General features: G+C 43.8%; 1 protein-coding gene across 1 annotated transcript; it reads left to right on the top strand.

The window, feature by feature from the left end:
* The first annotated feature begins 419 nt into the window (after positions 1 to 419).
* LOC140996738 (poly [ADP-ribose] polymerase tankyrase-1) lies at positions 420 to 20,128 on the top strand. The gene is made up of 28 exons (XM_073467217.1): positions 420 to 919; positions 2,669 to 2,893; positions 3,826 to 3,921; positions 5,141 to 5,177; positions 5,791 to 5,866; positions 7,649 to 7,669; positions 10,369 to 10,463; positions 10,550 to 10,616; positions 11,219 to 11,405; positions 11,615 to 11,736; positions 12,494 to 12,585; positions 12,798 to 12,876; positions 12,969 to 13,140; positions 13,394 to 13,473; positions 13,976 to 14,121; positions 14,242 to 14,407; positions 14,774 to 14,993; positions 15,184 to 15,293; positions 15,445 to 15,633; positions 15,773 to 16,019; positions 16,104 to 16,186; positions 16,405 to 16,525; positions 16,910 to 17,007; positions 17,388 to 17,462; positions 17,573 to 17,678; positions 17,964 to 18,150; positions 18,289 to 18,445; positions 18,933 to 20,128. Exons 1-28 carry the CDS (start codon positions 469 to 471, stop codon positions 19,017 to 19,019), a joined length of 3,792 nt encoding a protein of 1,263 aa, XP_073323318.1. The 5' UTR covers positions 420 to 468; the 3' UTR covers positions 19,020 to 20,128.
* The last annotated feature ends 1,099 nt before the right edge of the window (positions 20,129 to 21,227 follow it).

The raw sequence follows: 21,227 nt of genomic DNA, 5'->3' as shown, positions 1-21,227 counted from the left end.
TGTTCTCAGAGGAAAATAAGGTCCCAGAACACTGCTAGAAACTGGAAAGGTGGCAGGGTCCGCCACATATTTACAATCAGAGCATTTTACCTTGTATCACTGAAAAGGTAATAATACAAACTCAGAGGTGTATATTATTTTCTATAACTTAATAAAGTATAAATAAGAGGATCATAAGTAAATAATGTCCTCAGTACTCTGATGAAACTACAGACTGCTCCTTTAAAATCAGCCTGAAGAAAAGACTTAAGTAAACAAACATGGAGCCTGTTTGTTTACAAACATGGAGCCTGTTTGTATCGAGGCTCTCGCAGGTGTTGGATGGAGATGTGTTCACTGTCTCTGTAAATAAGAGCACCGGACTGCTCCTCCTCACGCGCCCCCCCTCGCAGGGAACAGCTGACAGGAAGCGCGACCACTTTCACCGGAAAGGCGGAGCAGCGTTTATTGTCGCCGAGAGCTGCTGTAATGGCGGTGCCTCGTCGCTCCTCGCAGCAGCAACAACCGCAGACTACTTTGCAGTCTCCGCCGAGAAACGGCTCGATTTCGGGCGCTCCTCCGGCCTCTCCGCCGATGGCTCTGCTGACCGCGGCTGTCGGACCCCCGGAGAGCGACAGGGAATGCAGCGGCGGGATCGACGCGCCTCTGGCCTCCCCGGACCTGCCCGCCCCGGCGCTCGCCAGCAGCGCGAGCTTCACCACGACAGCCTCCGGCGGCGGCAGCAGCAGCGTCTCCAGCCCGGGCTCCGGAGCCGCCAGCCCCACTGACGGCAGCAGCGGCATCGGCGGGGCCTTCAGGGAGCTGTTCGAGGCCTGTCGCAACGGGGACGTGTCCAGGGTGAAGCGGCTGGTGGACTCGGTGAATGTAAACGCGAAGGACATGGCTGGACGGAAATCCACTCCCCTTCACTTCGCTGCGGGTAACGAGCCGAGCTAACAGCAGCTAGCATCTGTGGCAGCTAGCCTCCCGTGGCAGATAGCATCCTGTGGCAGATAGCATCCTGTGGCAGCTAGCGTCCAGTGGCAGCTAGCGTCCTGTGGCAGATAGCGTCCTGTGGCAGATAGCGTCCAGTGGCAGCTAGCGTCCTGTGACAGCCTGTGGCAGCTAGCATCTGTGGCAGCTAGCGTCCCGTGGCAGCTAGCATCCTGCTGTTGTTGTTGTGTTTGGGTCGACGTGTTTACTGCCAACGTGATTTATCACCGTTTACTCTGCTGACAGCTCATCACGTCTGGTTTAATAAGCCAGTAGAGCCAACCAGCTAGTTTATTTTAAATATTAAACTGACATATCGGCGATATTTACAGGACGTAACTCCCGATAACATAGCGTTTAGCCAGGTAGCACAAAACGGCCTCCGACGCAGCTAGGCTAGGCTAGGCTAGGCTAACAGTCTTAAAGGAGCAATATGTTGTTTTTGGAGAAGAAATGAGAAATGTAAATATAAACAATATTAATGAGGCAATAATACAAACGCAGAAATACACATGTATGTATGACTTCATAATAATGACATTTTAATTGTTTTCGTGACATCTGACATTTAATTGGCTTGAGTCTAAATACAAAACAAGAAGGAGCAAGGAGACGAGAATTAAAGGAGCGATCTGTAGTTTTGGAGAAGAAATTCAAACTCAGAATTTTACTATTTACAATATTAATTGGGTAATAATACAAACTCCGAAAGAAAGGTGGCAGGGTCCGCCACATATAAACAAAGTCAATCAGTATAAGTTGTGTTGTCCTGTTAAGGTCAGTTTGTTTATTCAGTTTTGGGGAAGACATTTTAAATCAGAAAGTCTTTACCTTTCTTTGTTTTCATGACTGAATAAACAAACTGACCTTAAAGGACAACACAACTTATACTATTTTACTTTGTTTATATGTGGCGGACCCTGCCACCTCTCTAGCTTCAAACAGTGTTCTGGGACCTTATTTTCTTTTTATCCTCTTATTGTCCTTAAGTAAGTTATGGAAATAATATATACTTCTGAGTTTGTATTCTTACTTTATCAATATTGTAAAATATTCACTTTTCCTACACTACATACTGCATCTGTAAGAGATTAAAAAGTAAAGATGCTCTGACTCCAGTGAACTAAAGACATTTGGGGAAGATGTTTTGGAAACATTGATTGACCTTTTAAGCACTTTATGATGTTTTATAGACCAAACAACTAATCGATTAATTGATGGATTAATCGAAATGGAAATATTCTTTAGTTGCAGTCCTACTCAGCTCAGAAAAATATATATATTATTCTATAGGGTTATTCAGTAGTGATTTTTAGGGGTAGAGCATTTAGCAAATTTTTCTCCACATGAGCCATCATCAATATCAACCCTCTCATAGACACGTTGAGCATAAAGCCGTTGTTCACATATGACTGTGACAGGTGGGAGGAGAAGAAGTTATGTTATTTGAACTACATCCTGGTGGCTGTGTAGTTACTTTGTGTTTCTGTTGATGAAAAAACACACGCACCCAAAATCACAGAGTTTAAATACCGATCTTTTAATCTGAAAAAACAACTACGTGGGTTCATCCTAAAAATTCCCATTGTTCTGCTGCAGTTGTAGATGTATAGCCAGGCTAGTTTGAGTATGTGCTTCACTCCTAACTTCATATCGAGGAGCTGCTCATTTTAAATGCATTTTAATCCCCTTTCAGGTTTTGGCAGAAAAGATGTGGTGGAGCATCTCTTGCAGACGGGAGCCAATGTTCACGCCAGGGACGATGGAGGACTCATCCCCCTGCACAATGCCTGCTCCTTCGGCCACGCAGAGGTCGTCAGCCTCCTCTTGTGTCAGGGCGCCGACCCAAACGCCAGAGACAACTGGAACTACACTCCGTTACACGAGGCTGCCATCAAGGGAAAGATTGATGTTTGTATCGGTAAGGATCCCTGTTGATTATTTCCCAGCACAGGAAAGTCTGAGAATGTTTTTACGAGACTGTTTTTGTCTGGAACCGGGCTCAGGCTCAGACTACAGAAAGTTTGAGATGATTTATCCCAGATTCCCCCTTCTGACAATCGGAGAAGAAGTCTGGTCTGGAACCGTCTTGATAATTTCAAACATGTTTGATATTAAAGAGTAAAAATATAATGAACACTTTTGGGACCAAAACAACTAACGATAGAGACGCCCTGGAGCAGCTCACGGTGCTGCCAAGCGACCGTAAACATCCTAGCCTGAGGCTATCGTAGCTAGCATCGTACTGTTGACTGATATTTAAACTGTTAAAATCTCACTTCCAGTTCTTGTTGAAGAGCAGATGCCTCATGTTGACTGCATCTCTTCAAACAATCTTGCATCCAGACTCGTTTAATCCTCCTCTTTTGTTTTTTCAAACTATAGCACCACGTCAGGCTCCATTTTGTTTACATCTGCTTCCCCTGGAGATCACGTCAGATCTCGAGGGGAAGAGAGAGAGAGAGAATAAGATCAGTAAAGTTTCTCCTTAAGTGCATAAATGCAAGCTGATGTCTGAATCGATCAGGACTTTAACTCTCCTGTGGTCCTGAGCCCGGCATCATGTCTCATAGATGCTAAGGGCTTTAAAAAGCTTGACGGGTTGATGCAGACGTCTGACTTGAAGAAAAAGGTTTTTAAAACATTTTAGAAGTGATGAAAAATCAGAATTTTATTTAACAAACAACACAAAGTTTTGTTTTTCTACCGTTGGCAGGTTTGGTGTCGTCTACCAACCGTTTTGTTGTGTGACCAAGTTATTTGTTAGTGCATAAGTACGACCAGCACGGTGGGAATGTGAAAGATTTAAGAACAAATATTAACGTATTCTCTTTATCTTCTCCTCCCGTTCAGTGTTACTCCAACACGGCGCTGATCCAAACATCCGCAACACTGACGGCAAATCTGCTCTGGATCTCGCTGACCCTTCAGCCAAAGCTGTCCTCACTGGTCAGTCCCTCTCAGTTACATTTTAGATTTAACCTGCATTTTTACAGCAAAAAAACATGTGAACAGACTGAATGAAGCTTCAGTTTGCAGATAGTCATCAAGTCATGAAAGTGTAACGGTCAGACGGCATTCACACAAGAAGAAACACACAATCCTGTCCTGACATCATTGTATCACATTACATCAAACGTTCACATTGTACAGCGGTTTAAAATGTCACACTGAGTGTAGCGCTGTCTTTGCTCTCAATAAAGAGACATTATGGTGCATTATATTTCTGTGAACAACAGCTGAACAGTGAGGAAATTAAACAAATACAGAAGGAAAAAGCCTGGTGCCGCTTGAAATGCAGAGCAGCAAAAAGTTCAAGTAAGCAAAGTTACTGATGCCGTCTTCAGAGCAGCTCCCCTCATTTGTATTTGAGGAGGCGACATTAGCTAAACACTGAAGCTTGTGTCCACCAAAAAATGCCCTCAGTTGTTGGTTTGGGAGTATTTTGGATACACAAAGACAGACCAGGACATTGTTCAAGAAGACGGATATCCGCTCTGCTAAACTTGAGGAAAAAAGGTCCAACACCTCGAATTTTCTTTTACCTTTTACGAAATCTGCACTTTGACCTGACCTGTTTTTATTTAGATTTATTATTCTGTACTCTGTTGTTTCTGTTTTCAAAGTGCAGCAGCTGTTAAAAACAAAAGCCAACAAAGAAATGTTGCTCGGACAAAATACAATTAAACCTCTAATTAAAACACTAATAGATTTTATACATCTGCAGTTTAGTGAAACACATTAATGCATCATATTCATGAAACCATGATAATTCCTCAGAGTTAACTTTAAGATAATTGATATCTGTGGTGCCGGTGCAGGAGACAGACAACATCTCTGATTAGAAAATAAACATTACATTATAAATAACACAACACAAGACAACACGTAATCACTGAACAACAACAACAACAACAACAGGGTTTAAAAACATTAAAACAGGACATCAGGAACAATCCTAATCCCGACATGGGACCAGACGTGTTCCAGTAACACAGCAGGTTTATCACAAACACAGGATGCTACACAAACCACAGTGGACTCACTCACAACACACACATGGGCGGCGATAGCTTTCATACCACAAGCAGTTCACTCACATGTTGTGAGAATGTGTTCAAAGTGTTTGTGATGTCCGGCTCTAATCTGAATGTTTGTTTTCATCCAGGTGAATACAAGAAGGATGAACTTCTGGAAGCAGCCAGGTGAGTGTCAGTGTGACGCTCATCACACTGTGACAAACTGTGCAGCTGTCTGCTCTTTGTGTTTACATGTGATGTCACTGTCTGTGTTTACATGGACAATATTTCTTCATTCAGTCAGAGATTTGGAGTGAACTGTTTACCTGTGATGGGATTAATGGGCTCTGATGTTAACATGCAACAACAAATTTAATCAGAACGGCTGTGTGACATACGCAGAAGTGATGTAACGCCATGCATTCCTCTACCGAGCCGGATATTTTATCTCTTTGGCGCTTGTGTGATCGAGGCAAACCCAGCGAGATTGTGTTCGGTTTGAGCCTCTTTATTCTGATTGAGGTGTTTATATTAAGTATTTTTATTCTGTTCGGGCTTCTAAACCGGAACCTTAACTTCTTAAATTCATGTAATGAAAGGTAAAAAACATTAAAATCCAGGAGAAGTAAATGTACAATTCTTCAATCTGAACGTTATTTTCAAAGCCCAGAAAGTAGTACTTTAGTTTCTCGTCCCTGAAAGCCTGTGGAAAGACACGTAGATTAAAGAATCCCAGGATGAAGTGATTTAAGATGTTGAATACTTGATGACATCAGTCTTTTCATGCGTGTTATTACAGGAGTGGAAACGAAGAAAAGCTGATGGCACTGCTGACTCCATTAAACGTCAACTGCCATGCCAGCGACGGTCGAAAGGTAAATGAGCCACGAGTCAAACACCACATGACACCTGACGGACATCTGTCAGGACACATTTGATGCAACACGATGTGCAGGGTTGAAAAATGTTCTTTTTTAGTTTATTTAAGTTCTTGATAAAAATGACAGGAAGGTTTCTGAGTCAGTTTGAGTAGAAGAAGAAGCACTCCAGTCTGTTTGTGGCTGTTTATTGATGCTGCAGATGTAAAAAGAGGATTTATTCACCTGGGTGACAAAAACTGTGAAACATAAACACTGTAGATGTTCTTCTTTCTCTCATCAGATCATCTTGACATCTGTTTGCTTCAGTCGTAACAGTTCGTCTTTCACACCACTAACCACATTAATTTGACACTTCTGTTGTTGATGTCGTCGGGTTAGATTCATGTGTTCGTCTTCTTGAACCAAAGTAGACGAACCAGTCGTTTTGTTTACAGTTTAGAGTTCAGTCTTCAACGTGTCTGGACGTCTCGACGCCAGTATCGTCTCTGCTTCCTCGTTATCGCTTTTTAAACAAGATACTGGAGTAAATCTATTTGTGATCTTGAAATCTATGTAGGTTTATTTCTCTTTGTGTCTCATCACTTGTTCCTTGTTATTGGAAATTGTTGACTATCCTTTACGAGGCGATAGCAATACTGATTATATCAATAACAGATATTTGGAACAGTTTGCGGCAAAAATGAAAATCTCAGTGTCGTTGAGATATTTTACATGATTATTTCCATTTTCTACTACTTTATACTTCCACTCTTCCACAGTTATTTAATAAATTAAGTTACTCGTTACTTTGCAGATTATTCAGTGTCGATAGGCTGTTACTGAACTGATGATGTAAAATCAAGAAACCGTCCAACCTGGTGCATTATTTTATAGATTTGCACTTAAAATCTGACTTTGTAGAAATGAACAGGTTGTTATGATTTCAGTTTCAGCATCTAATTATTAAAAATGCTGAAGTGAGAGAACAAGAAAGGAAGTGGAAGTGAAAATATAATATATACAGTGAATATTATGGTCTAGAAAAAGAGAAAAAAGAGCCACGCTGACGTCACCAGAGCTTTTCTGAAGAGCCGCACAAAGCAGGCGGAGCGCTCGCAGAAAAAGAGATTTACTCACCGAACAGAAAATGTAGCCCGGCTCTAATATAAGCAGAGTTTAGATCATGATACGGTATATTTTTGTTTCTTCACTTATTTTCTAACATCGCATTTATCAGTGCTGTTTATTTCAGTTCATTCTGACGTCATGTCAGGCACTGATGTGTAACTCCAACTGTTTTTGTCTGTGTTTGTTTAACTTATTGTTTATTACTGAAGTATTTTCTGTCTTATCTGACCAGATTAGTCTTATTTTTGTTAATAACTCACAGACTGTAATCACCACCTCCACTTTGCCATACAGATCCTTTGTCGTTAACGGTATATAAGCTTTGACCTTTTCATCCCTTTCTAACCACATTTTCTTCCACAGTGTGACTCCTTCTTCTTTGCATGATCTGAGCCAGTATGTCAGTTTAGATCTGGTCTGGGAGTCAAGCAGCAGACATTAACCCGTTTTGACGCAGCCACAGAGAAAACGAGTGGTTTCCCCTCTCTGGCCTGGTGTCACATTAACCTCAGACCATAACGACGGATCAAACACTGATTTATATCTTGGACTTGTGTTTCATTGATTAACGCAGGGAGGAAAGAATTGCTGTGAAAAAAAGATACTGTCATTTTATAATTTTTGTTTCGTTTTGTTTTCCGTGTGACTCTGGCAACATTTGTCGATCAGTCAACATCCCAAAAAATGCTGGTAAGTCGACCTTGATAACGGCCACTTGATTGATGCACTGTTGTGATCTTTTATTTTTGTTTTACTCCTTTTTTAATCCATCGTTTTTATTTGACCAATAAGCTGGCTGTCACTTGTTAATTGCACATCATGGACCTGGGTGTTCGGGTCACTCATGTATCCTCCCCTGATGCTCCTCTGTGTGTATGTGTGTGTGCGTGGCATGTGTGTGCGTGAGCGAGTGTGTTGGGTTGGTGTCATGGTGACGACTCATCTTTTTGGATCTGGAGAGGAGCTCAAAATGTCCACTGCCTGCTTTCTTCGGCGTCTGTCCTCTCCTTTGCACACTCACCCACACTTCTCCAACTTCCAATCACTCGCTCTCTTCAGTCAGTATCTGATCTGGCTTGTATTTGATTCATTGATTGATTTTCTTCTTTGTGATGATGATCACTCATGCATGCCTGACGGCCTGCCCCTTCTGCATTTTGTCAAGCGAATCCTAAATATGTGTCTGTGAGTTTTGTGTCACGTGGCCTGTTGGATCAGTTGGTATGCAGTAATGAATGGACTTCACCTGTCACCTGTCACTAGTGCTATGCCACCCTCCACTGTAATGACGTGTGATTGCTCGTGTCATCCCACACTGAATGATGCCTCCATGACTCGACTCTCGTCTGTCTGATTGTTATCACTGTGGCTTCAGTTCTAACAGTTGGCTTTCTGAGCTTTATTTTAACATCACTGCATGGAAACTGAAATGATCGATGTCCTTTCTTTTGATCGTAAGCTTGACCTGAGCTACATGTTTTATTTTTAAATGGAGAAAAAACGCCACTGGAGTTGATTTTGCAGCTTTGCTCAGACTAACGTTTCTTTCGGCCGACGCGAAGCCTTTTTGATTTGAGTCGCTAACAGCTTGCAGAGATGCTTCTCAAACACTCAGCCTGCTTATCGAAGCTTCTTTTCATCCTGTTACAGTTGGGCTTTGACAGCATTTTATCAAATCTGAGTCCAGTACTGAATCAAGTTTCTCTCTTCACTGCAGGTTCAGCTTCTTTAAGATACAACAGTCATAAATAATGTAAAGGAGCTCAGTGTTGTTCTGGAGAAGAAACTAAAAGTCAGAATTTTAATATTTACAATATTAATGAGCTAATAATACAAACGTTTTAAATAAGTGAATAAAAAAGTTGTTCTCAGAGGAAAATAAGGTCCCAGAACACTGTGAAAGGTGGCAGGGTCCGCCACATATAAACAAAGTAGAACATGAACATTTCAGTGCTGAAAACAAAGATTTATTTAGTTTAGGCAGAAACAAATCGTTCTCTTCTGATTAACATTTCTTCCCCAAACTACAAACTGCTGTTTTAATATTTCTGAACCAAAACTCAAAGATTAACAACCACAGAACTACATTTTGCCATATTCTGATTTCTCTTTGGTTAAATATCAGGAGTGTAACGATTCTGAAAACAGCTTCAAGGGCTTTTCACACAGGGGAAGTGGTTTTGACCGTGGCGGTTGGACTAAGAAAAGGTTGCAGCCAACGTGAATACGCACAGATTTTGGTGTAAGTCAAGCGAATAGAAGAAGACGGGTTAGACACAAACATGGAGGAGCTCATAATATTTATGTCTGAGTGCCAGAAGCTGAACAACACGGCACCAGCCTCATAGAAGGACATCCAGAAGAAAAATTGGACATTTCCACCAAACTATGAGCCATATTTTTTCCCCCAGCTTTATTTTACATATAGAGATTTGCAAGTTAGTGCAGGAAAAGAAAAAGCAGCAGCTTTAAAAAACGCTTTGCTTTCTGGGGGAATCCTCCTGCAGGTCGGCGGCTGTCGGTGGTGTGAAAATCCCGTCAGCTCATTTTTGTTAGTGGGGGCGGGTATAAGGGATCAGAAAACTAGCAGCAGCGACGAAGGCAGATTGTTGTCGCAACGACTACAGCTGATGATCAACTGAGTTCGTCTTTCATTAAAGTAAACCAGAAGACTGAGGATGTGCAAAACTCAGCGTTTAACCACCGTTTTCATACGGCTCTCGCTAATGCAGCTCAAAATGTAAATTCCAAGCAACCCTGAATGCACCAGATGGAGAGCAGTCACTTGACAGAAGAAGGAAGCTGATAACCGCGGACTGACAGTCAGAGTTTTCTGGAAGCTACTCGAGACCTTCTGTGTCCTGGTTTAAGTTCTGGTTTCAGAATCGTTACACTTCTTCTAAATGACCTGAACGCACTTTACTCTTCACAAAAACAACTGAGGTAACCAGCTGTCATCGCCCAACCGTAATCCCCTCCCAGCTACTTTCAGTTTAACAGTCTAACAGTTGCACTAGTGATTCTTTCTTGTCATCTAACCACATTAAACTTAATTTTAAACTCCTTAGACGGAGAGGAATCTTTTATTTTGCTGACCTTGTCAGGAGGAAGTGGAGCTAGATGAGTAATGAGGTTGCTTGTTGTCACTCGCTCAGGTCAGACAGACACAACATGGACAGAAAATGAATTTTGTCGCTGGATTTGCCCACAAACTCTTATTGACTTTGCATCATCATCATATCTGCCATTCATCTGCAACTCACAGAGCCTAGCCTGCCGTAGCACACTGCTTCTGGCCCTAATCAGCCGCTTGCTCGCGTGGCCATCGGAGGCAGTTCACACTAAACCATCCAGCCGTCTGTCTGCTAACAGGCTCTCCTCTCTTACAGTCGACGCCCCTCCACCTGGCTGCCGGCTACAACCGAGTCCGCATCGTGCAGCTCCTCCTCCAGCACGGAGCCGACGTTCACGCCAAGGACAAAGGGTGAGACTTTTTCAGAAAAGACCACGAACACTGACCTGTCTTCATCCATAACTTGTGACATTAACCTGAGAGTCTTGTTTCTGCAGCGGCCTGGTTCCTCTTCACAACGCCTGCTCCTACGGTCACTTCGAGGTCACCGAACTTCTGCTTAAAGTAAGACCACAGAGCAGATTCACTTCATGCAGTGATTACAGTTAGAGAAGGTGATTCTGGAGACAGGCTGTTGATTGTTGAGTCTCTTTTCTACACTTTGGGTTAGAATTTCACCCACACAAATGACGTTAGCACCGTCCACTCGGCCACTTCATCAGAGTAATGTGATACTGAGTATTTTTACACTATATCACCTGAAGACCGACCTTCCCAAAAGGTTTCCCTGCAGGAAACTTCTCATTAAACCACACAAACGGTCTGACAAGGCAGAATATCAGCTTCCGTGTACATAGATGATGTTGAATGCTGAAATATTGAAAAACGACTTTCTCACAGAGATCGCTGAAGCGTCGACTGCTCGACTTGCAAAACCACAACCATCTGGGCGAAGTACACAGTGTTTAGGGAGTCCAGTTTTACTGATCACTGTTCACCTTCAGCTATTTTAAGAGTCATGTTCAGTTACTTCTGGTGAAAACCCAGCCCGTCATGGTGAAACATGTTTGTCGCTGAAACATTGTTGGCAGCTATTCTGTGATGATCCTGCAGGATGGAAAAGTATTTTCAGCCGCTCTTTAATATCTGCTGTCGTCTCTCTGCAGCACGGAGCCTGTGTGAATGCGATGGACTTGTGGCAGTTCACTCCTCTCCACGAGGCGGCGTCCAAGAACCGAGTGGAGGTGTGTTCCCTGCTGCTGAGCCACGGCGCCGACCCGACCCTGCTCAACTGTCACAGCAAGAGCGCCGTGGACATGGCCCCCACCCCCGAGCTCAAAGAAAGACTCACCTGTGAGCTCTCACACAGCACACGCAGACACTAACACACAACGATGAGTGGAAACCTACTCGTACACAGAAAACATGCCCACTACAGGCTCAGTGCACGAACCAGCTAAAGCCTTTTCTTTCCTAAAATAAGAAGCATGACATCACTCAAGCTGCAGTTAAAGAGTCAGACCATTGAACACATTTTCCGTTTCCTTCTCTTTGTTTTGTAGACGAGTTCAAAGGTCACTCACTGCTGCAGGCGGCTCGGGAGGCAGACATGGCCAAAGTGAAGAAGACTCTGGCTCTGGAGATCATCAGCTTCAAACATCCTCAGACCAACGAGACGGCGCTGGTGAGGAACAAACACTAATGGAGATTAAATCGACTGCTGTGCTGATTGAGCTCCTGTTCTTTGCGTCCCAATGGACCGAAACTGATACACACATATTGTATACATAAACGCACATTTTCATGCAACGATCTCTCAAATGTGGTTTACAAACATTTGTTAAAAACACAAAAACATAATGTAGGCAAAATATTTTACAGTTAACCCGTTAAAAATGACCGCGGGAGATCGTTTTGTGGCCAGAGATGCAGAATGATAGTTGTCAGAGACATTGAGAGAAAGTGCAAACGAAACTATCAAAAAAATCTTTACTCCTGTTTCTTCATTAAGAAATCTTTTGGATCAATGTTTTTTCTCTCCTGATTATGAGTCAACCCACCATCATGTTCTCTAAAAACTACTAAATTAAACGTCAACTATTTTGATGATCGATTACTCAGTTTGAGGGTTTTTTATACAGTACAAGTACAAAAGTCTAAATTCTCTGATTCCAGCTTCTTGTATGTGAATATTTTCTGGTTTCTTTGCTCCTCTGTGACTGAAAAACTGAAAATCTTTGGGTTGTGAACAAAACAAGACATTTGAGGACGTCATTTTGGACATTTTCTGAAATGTTATAAACCAAACATCTAATAGAGGAAATAATATCAATGACAAACCTCACCTGGTGAATTAAAAGTGAAAGTTCTGTCTGATTAACAACGACTGGCTGTGTGATTGACTAATTCCAGCGCACTGATCCAGTGTATTTGTATTTCAGCACTGTGCCGTCGCCTCCCCGCACCCCAAGAGGAAGCAGGTGACCGAGCTGCTGCTGCGTAAAGGTGCCAACATCAATGAGAAGAATAAAGAGTGAGTCCACAACATTTAGTTTTCACATTTTACTGATTTAACAGCACTAATATCAAGGTGAGATATTAGCTACCAACAAGTCCCCTAAAAATCTGTGCAAATCACAAGCTTAGACGACTGAGATGAGAGAGTTCACTGTGTGTGAAGAAGAAAATAAAAACAACACAGACAGTATCCACAGGTCGTAACTTCCTGTCCGTTGTGTCTTGTAGCTTCATGACTCCGCTGCACGTTGCTGCTGAGAGAGCTCACAACGACATCCTGGAGGTGCTGCAGAAACATGGAGCAAAGGTCTGTTGTTGTGTTTTGTTCGTACACGTCTCTTCTTCTTGTTGTTGTGTAGCCTGTGAGGTTTGTGTTAACGGCAGCTCCTCTGACTCCAGGTAAACGCTGTGGACACGCTCGGACAGACGGCTCTGCACAGAGCTGCGCTGGCCGGTCACATCCAGACCTGCAAGCTGCTGCTGAGCTACGGTGCCGACCCGTCCATCGTGTCCCTGCAGGGCTTCACCGCAGCTCAGATGGGCAACGAGGCCGTGCAGCAGATTCTCAACGGTAATCACAGCCGACGCACTTCTGACTGTTTAAGACTGTTTGCTTTATTTAAAAAAATGAGAGTGAGATTTGATTAAAACTGCTTTGAAAAGGTCTTAAAAACATAAAATGTATGTGTCTTAAAGCTGCAGACTCCTGGTGTATATCTCCCAGGAGACTTTCATTGCTCAGATGAATGAATGAAACGCCAGACAGACTCCAGCTTTGATCGTTTTGCTTTGTTTTGAATTTCTTTCTTCCTTTTTTTCCCCAGAAAACGTTCCCACACGTAACTCTGACGTGGACTACAGGTTTCTGGAGGCGGCCAAAGCAGGCGATCTGGACACAGTGCAGGTGAGTTCACTGTAGTGTTTGTACCAGCAGTGGATGCACTTTGGGTTTTGGACACTGCATCTTTTTTTAGTGCTTGGACTCTATTGAAATTGCTCTGATTATTTTTATTATTATTATTTATGGAAACGACTCACACTTTTGAAGGACTGAAGATGCTCAGAATCTGTGTTTTTGTGGAGAAAATCTTTGGCATCGGTCTGAGAAAGTAAATATTTTAAACAGTTACATGTATGAAATTTGGTAAATACAAGTATAAAGTCCAGACTTTAGTCTTGAAGTCGATCTGTGAAGTGAGGCAGAGTTTTCATTGGACACTGTTGCTGGTTCAACGCCTTTTTTGCTATGAAACAGGACTTTGTTGTAACTTGAGTGCACGTTGTCTGATCTTCCCCAAATTTATGTAAAACATTTCAGAATTCACAGGGATCGTTAATTCCTGGAGGGACTGTATCACAGCACACCGTCAAGTTGCTAATCATCATCTTGTCTCTTTACACGGCAGCAACTCTGCACCCCCCAGAATGTAAACTGCCGCGATCTGGAGGGCCGCCACTCCACTCCTCTCCACTTTGCAGCTGGTTACAACCGAGTGGCTGTCGTTGAATACCTGCTACACCACGGAGCGGACGTCCACGCTAAAGACAAGGGGTCGGTTCTTTTACTGCCATCTTACCCAGAAATGTCCTGCATGTTTAATATTTAACAAATACAAATCATCACATCCTCCTTCTGGTATGAAGAGTTTAACATGTGATTTTGCTCCTCCAGCGGTCTGGTTCCTCTCCACAACGCATGCTCCTACGGTCACTACGAGGTGGCTGAGCTGCTGGTCAGACACGGAGCTTCAGTGAACGTGGCCGACCTGTGGAAGTTCACGCCGCTGCACGAGGCTGCAGCCAAGGGCAAATATGAGATCTGCAAACTGCTACTCAAAGTGAGGATCCATTATTACATTCATTTGTGTCCTGTGTTAGTTATTGTTACAATGATGATCATAAGGGCAAAAAGAAGAGTTAGAGACTTCAGACCAGGTTTCAACATCTGTCCTGAGTGATCCGATCAGAGGTGGACAGTTCAGGATTGAATGCACAAAGACAAACTGAGGATCTGGGCCACGTGTGACCACATTACTATAACATGTTTGGCTCTGTTAACCTGTCAGCAGCTGATGTGTTTGTTCCAGTGATGGACGTGTTAATTTGCATATAGAGCAGGAAGTGAGATCTGATCAGGAGCCGCTCAGTCTCACATAAACCAAACATGTTTATAAAATAGTCCAATGAAAAACTCTTCCTTTCAGCACGGAGCCGACCCTTCCAAGAAGAACCGTGACGGCAACATGCCGCTGGACATGGTCAAAGACGGAGACACGGACATCCAGGACCTGCTGAGGGGGGACGCCGCCCTGCTGGACGCCGCCAAGAAGGGCTGCCTGGCCCGAGTCCAGAAACTGTGCTCGCCAGAGAACATCAACTGCAGAGACACACAGGGACGCAACTCCACACCCCTCCACCTCGCAGGTGATCAGGATGAGCTGCGTGCTGCTACACACACTGCCAGGAAGCAAAAATCCATCAGGATCACAAATTCTCATCCTGACGGTTTTTTGCACACGAGGATCTTTGTCCTCTTTATTTAGTCTGGCTGTGTTTAATAGATGTTAAGAGTATTTCACGTGCTGCACCTCACTCACATGTTTGTTCTCCTCAGCTGGATACAACAACCTGGAGGTGGCAGAGTATCTGCTGGAGCACGGGGCTGATGTCAACGCCCAGGACAAAGGAGGCCTCATCCCTCTTCACAATGCTGCTTCGTACGGGGTCAGTGTCAACAACATGAACACAAACACATCAAATACAGATCCTGTGGGCGTGTAAAGCTTGTGTTGTTGTGTTGGTGGTCCTGAATTGTTTCTGTGTTGTTTGACGTGTCCTCCACACTGACCTCCTCTCTGATGCCTCTTCCTCACAGCACGTGGACATCGCAGCCCTGCTGATTAAGTACAACACGTGTGTGAACGCCACAGACAAATGGGCCTTCACGCCGCTCCACGAGGCGGCCCAGAAGGGACGGACGCAGCTCTGTGCGCTGCTGCTGGCTCATGGAGCCGACCCCACCATGAAGAACCAGGAGGGCCAGACTGCCCTGGACCTGGCCACGGTAACAGCTCCTGGTTTATATTCAGTACTTCTGTAGCTACACGAGCGTCACACTGCTACTTCTATTCTCTTGTTCACTGACAAACTGATCACTCTACAGTAAATAAATCAACTGGAACGTTTTCTTTCCGTCCCTGCAGGCTGATGATATCCGGGCCCTGCTGATGGACGCCATGCCTCCAGACGCCCTGCCCAGCTGCTTTAAGCCTCAGGCTACGGTGGTCAGCGCCTCGGTGATCTCCCCCGCCTCCACACCGTCCTGTCTGTCGGCCGCCAGCAGCATAGACAACCTGGCCGGCCCGCTCACTGAGCTGGCTGCTGCCGCTGCTGCCGGGTCATCCGGGGTGGCAGATGGAGCCACAGGCACCGACCGCAAGGAAGGAGAGAGTGAGTTTAATCATACTGAGTACTGGTCGGTTACAGAGCTGCTGACACTGAACCCTGTTTGACCCGATGAATTGTTTTTCACAGTGGCGATGCTGGACATGAATATCAGTCAGTTCCTGAAGAGTTTGGGCCTGGAGCACCTGAGGGACATCTTTGAGAGGGAGCAGGTCAGATACCTCAAGAACTCCTCATGTACCTGAAGTTTAAACGTTCAGACAAACAGTCCAGTGAAGATTATCAAATGCAGCCGGCAGAAACATTCGTGTTGCTTGTGTTTATTAGAAGTGTCACAATTTCTCTCAGTTAGTATAAGTTGGTATAATAAATCACTGTGTCAGACTCCAGGTTGTGGTGGTATTAATGTCTCATCATTTCCTTCGTCCAGATCACTCTGGATGTTCTGGCCGACATGGGTCACGAGGAGCTGAAGGAGATTGGAATTAACGCTTACGGCCACCGACACAAGCTAATCAAAGGTGTAGAGAGGCTGCTGGGCGGCCAGCAAGGTAAACGTGCATCTTTTACTTTTCTGTTAAGCATCACGGAGGAATGGTGGGTTATTTTTTTAGATCCCACAAGGAGTCAATTCAGTTTCAAACCCAACACATGCTAGGGCTGGTTGGTATCCAATGTTTGATGCCGTTAAGCCTCCAAACATCCAGTATGTTCGCTCTCTCCAGTCCAGAGACACTACTATAGTACTGGTACAATCCAAGAGCAGCAGCAGCAGCCGGCCGGTCAGGAGGGATAGCAATATTACTGCCCAACTGTAACACGTATAAACGACTTAAAAATACAACTCGTTTAATTTTCCCAAAGTCAGGACAGACAGTGTCAGGCTGTGTTCAGTTATCACCTGATGCTCTGAGTAACTGTATTTTGTTTCCCAGGTGCGAACCCGTACCTGACATTCCATTGTGCCAACCAGGGCACCATCCTGATCGACCTGGCTCCAGACGACAAGGAGTACCAGTCAGTGGAGGAGGAGGTGGGTCAGCTTCACTCTCTGTTTGACTTCACACAGCGTCCGCTGGATTTTCAGTCACAGAGAAATGTTTTTTTAAATCTTGATAAAAGTGTTTTTGACATGTTATTGAGAATAAGAGGATTTAACAGTTACTTCAGAGGAACTTGGTGCATCTCCTCCTCTCTCTGCCATTTTTTAATTTATGATGCTGCATCTCAAAATGACAAAGAGACTCAAAGATTATCATCAGCTGGGCTTGTAGTCAGTGGTGGTTTACTAACGGCTCAAAATGGCTTCCAGGAGCCTGTCTGCGCTGTGCATGAAAGGGGTGATAAACTGAGAAGCAGCAGCAAAGCTTTGCCTGATAATAAATGCTGGTGTTCTGGTTGTTTCCCCCTCAGATGCAGAGCACCATCAGAGAGCACAGAGACGGAGGCAACGCAGGCGGAGTGTTCAGCAGATACAACATCATCAAGGTCCGAACCACGAGTCTCTCTGCTTGTTCTGTTTGTTCTTGTGAGCAGCTATTTTTGTATCAATGTAATGTGATGACAGCGATCTGACCCGACGTGATGTTCGTCCACAGATTCAGAAGGTGGTGAATAAGAAGCTGAGGGAGCGTTACACCCACCGGCAGAAGGAGATCGCAGATGAGAACCACAACCATCACAACGAGCGGATGTTGTTCCACGGTAATCTGAGTTCACGTCTGACAGTAATGCTACAAACACAACGTGTGTGTGTGTGTAGCATTGTTCACAAAAACAAAACCTAAAACAGTTTCTGAATATCTCCACCCTGAAGGGAGTTTTCTAAAAGCTCAATTTTCAGCTACCTAAAACTCTGTTCACGTCTGTACAAAAAGCTGAAACGCAGAGATGAAGCGTGTGGACACTAACCATCACTGACTGAAGGTTTCTAATAAAGTAAGTCACTTCCTGTCTGTCCCTGTACGTGATGTCATCCTGCTCCTTCAGGTTCTCCGTTCATCAACGCCATCATCCACAAAGGCTTCGACGAGCGCCACGCCTACATAGGAGGGATGTTTGGAGCCGGGATCTACTTCGCAGAGAACTCATCAAAGAGCAATCAGTACGTGTACGGCATCGGTGGAGGGACGGGCTGCCCGACGCACAAAGACCGGTCCTGCTACCTGTGCCACAGGTAACCTGACCCTTTCAGAGTAAACCACAACACTAAAATATGTCCTGGTCCTGTTCTTTATCAAAATGAAGGTTTTAGATGAAATATTCTGGGATTAGACACGTATGTCTGACTGTTTCTCCTCATCTGGACTCTCAGACAGATGCTGTTCTGTCGAGTCACTCTGGGGAAGTCCTTCCTACAGTTCAGTGCCATGAAGATGGCCCACGCCCCCCCGGGACACCACTCAGTGATCGGGCGGCCAAGCGTTAACGGCCTGGCCTACGCCGAGTACGTCATCTACAGAGGAGAGCAGGTAAACAAAGTGTTTGTTTCTCTACATCCTGTTTCAGCTGAGACATTATTTTATCACATTAAAGTTCCCGTCAAACAGCCGGTGGAGTTTAATCTGCTGCAGCATAGACTCCTTTGAAAACAGGCAGCTGGGGCGGGACTTGTCACAGATATGAACAGACGTTTACAGGAACCAATAGCACTTGAAGTGTTGTTTGGTTTGATGTTTTCGTTCCACGGACAGTGGGCGGGAATGGTAAAACAAAATCGGGAGAATCTCTGATCCTGTTTTTGTTTTCGATGATAAAATTGAAGCTCATTTTGATCCATTTGTGATCTGGAATCAAAATCGTGACACTCCGAGTCATCAACATATTTATATTGTTTTACAGGACATGACAAACTCTAAAACACCATCAAGAATACGTACAAACAAACCGCCGGTTTGCTGTTGTTGGACACAACGTGATCATAAACTTGAACATGGATTTGTCTTTGTTTTCCTTCAGGCCTACCCCGAGTACCTCATCACCTACCAGATCCTTAAACCGGAGAGTGCGGCCCAGGCTGCTGCAGGAGCTGAGCAGAAGTCCTAGTTACTTTATCACACACACTCACAGACACACACACACACACACACACAAAGACTGGATGCTCGTTTTGTTCCTCCTTTGTATTACAAATGCCTGAACACCTCTTATTTACCGAACACATTTCCAGTCTGCAGTCCAGTAGAACCCATGGTGACCAGTGCTTCATGAGCAGATATGCTGTATAATCCTCTCCTACTCGTCGTGATGACACACTTCGTTTTTTTGTTTTTCGTTTTTTGCATCGGCTGCATGTTAATACAGAAGCATGTGAGGCCCAATAGCGTGCGTGGGTTAGTTCCTCCTCCCCCTCCTCTTCACCAATCAGGAGGATGCTTGTAGAGACTTTGATCTATCTAACACTCGTTGTCGCCTCATGCCTTGTGACTGTGCAGAATCACCGACCCCTCACCTCCACACACACACACACACACACACACACACACACACACACACACACACACACACACACACACACACACTGTCTCTCTGTCAAAGCCTGAAACCTGTGGACTACTACTGCCCCGCCGTGTACAGAAAGGCCTCTGGTAACTGTGATTTTAATGCTAACCTATAACACTACACAGGAAACAGTTCTTTGTTGTCATGCTGACTCTGTGACCCTTCACCCCAGAACACTACGAACACTGAGCTGAAACGTTTTTAGTGGTTTTATTCAGGGCTGGATGTGCTCGATGGAGAACGTTGAGACTCGTTTGTAAGGCATCAGAACGACACGAGGGGGATCCTGCAGGTGTTGTACATTAAACGCGTTGTATATGTGACAGTGGAGTCAGTAAATGTGCTTGTGATGCCTTACAAGTGAGCAGCTGATTGGTCAGTGAACTCATCAGAGCACCCTTCATGTCGCCATGGTCTCGCTCACACATCATAAGGATTTGCACTTTTACATAGAAACCTATTTAAGTTATTTTGAATTTAAAATGCAAAATTTGCGGGAAAAAAATATTTGTACAGGTTGTGTAAATGGTTGTGTATAACTGTTGCTGTTTAACAGTATCTTTGAGTTCGACTGTAAATGACATGAATTTTCCTTTCATGCCTTCTTGATTCTCCCAACTTTTTTTTTTAAAATAAATGTCCCATTAACAGCTCCTGTTGTCTCATGTTTCTTTACAAAGCTGCCGCATGTTTTTACGCCTCCTCACCAGAGGTTTTGTGTTTTCTGATGGTCTGTCAGTCCGTTCCAGTCTGGTGAGGACAATATCAGGAGAACGTCTCGTGGGATTTTCTTCAGATCCACTCAGACTTTAGGATGAACTGATTAGATTTTGGTTGTTAAACATCACCGAGATCTCACAAAACACATTTTCGCCCATTAAACAACGATTCATATGATCATTTTGACAAAATTCTTTTAAAACAGTTTTGACATTTTCTGTCTCAAAGGTCAGTTTCACTGTGACGTCATAATAATCTGCAGTGTGCTGCTGTTATTCTTCGCCATCGGCGGCTGCAGGAGGGAAACAACTGTGAGGCAGTTCCTCGTTAAGTTTGTCTTCATCGTGCACGAGATCTTAAGTTCCATGAGGTCACAGTTTCTAACATGACATCAAACGAGCAACCAAACAGGTCTTATTCGACTGTGGACTTAACTTGATCAACCACAGACGCCGGAGCTGATCCAGGTGCAACATTTAAGTCTTTGCAGTACTGTCGGGCTGTTGGATGCAGATAGTGATAATACTGATAATAACTATTTGTGCAGCACTTTTTGTGCAAAGATGCAGCCAGAACAGCTAAACAAACCAGGATGAATATGAATAAGTTAAAACAACCAATTAGAACAATAAGTTATGCAAAACAAACACAATAAAAGTTCTTAATTTCCTGTTTAAATGAAGGAGTTGTAAATCAAAGTGTAGTAAAATGTTTCCTGTGACGAGGCACAAAAATGAAAAAAACACAAAGTTGAGCAAAGAAATCAAAGATCCAAAACAAGGAGCAGAAATCAAGACAACAAAAATTTATATCATCATTTTATCATTTATAACTCTTTAAACTCTTGACTTATTGATCTTGTTTACATCAGTCTATAGTATAATTACTAAACTTTAATTACACACATATCTCATTTTAATTAAGTATTTTTGTACATCAACAATTTGTTGTGAAAACTTTGAATTGGCTCTTTTTCATCAAAACAAACTTTACTTCCGTAAACAACAGCGTCGCACGAATTAAACGTCATCA

The sequence above is a fragment of the Pagrus major genome, chromosome 5 (genome assembly GCF_040436345.1).
Source record: "Pagrus major chromosome 5, Pma_NU_1.0".
Lineage (NCBI taxonomy): Eukaryota > Metazoa > Chordata > Actinopteri > Spariformes > Sparidae > Pagrus > Pagrus major.
The sequence above is the reverse complement of the archived record's forward strand: the minus strand, read 5'-3'. Positions and strand labels throughout refer to the sequence as shown.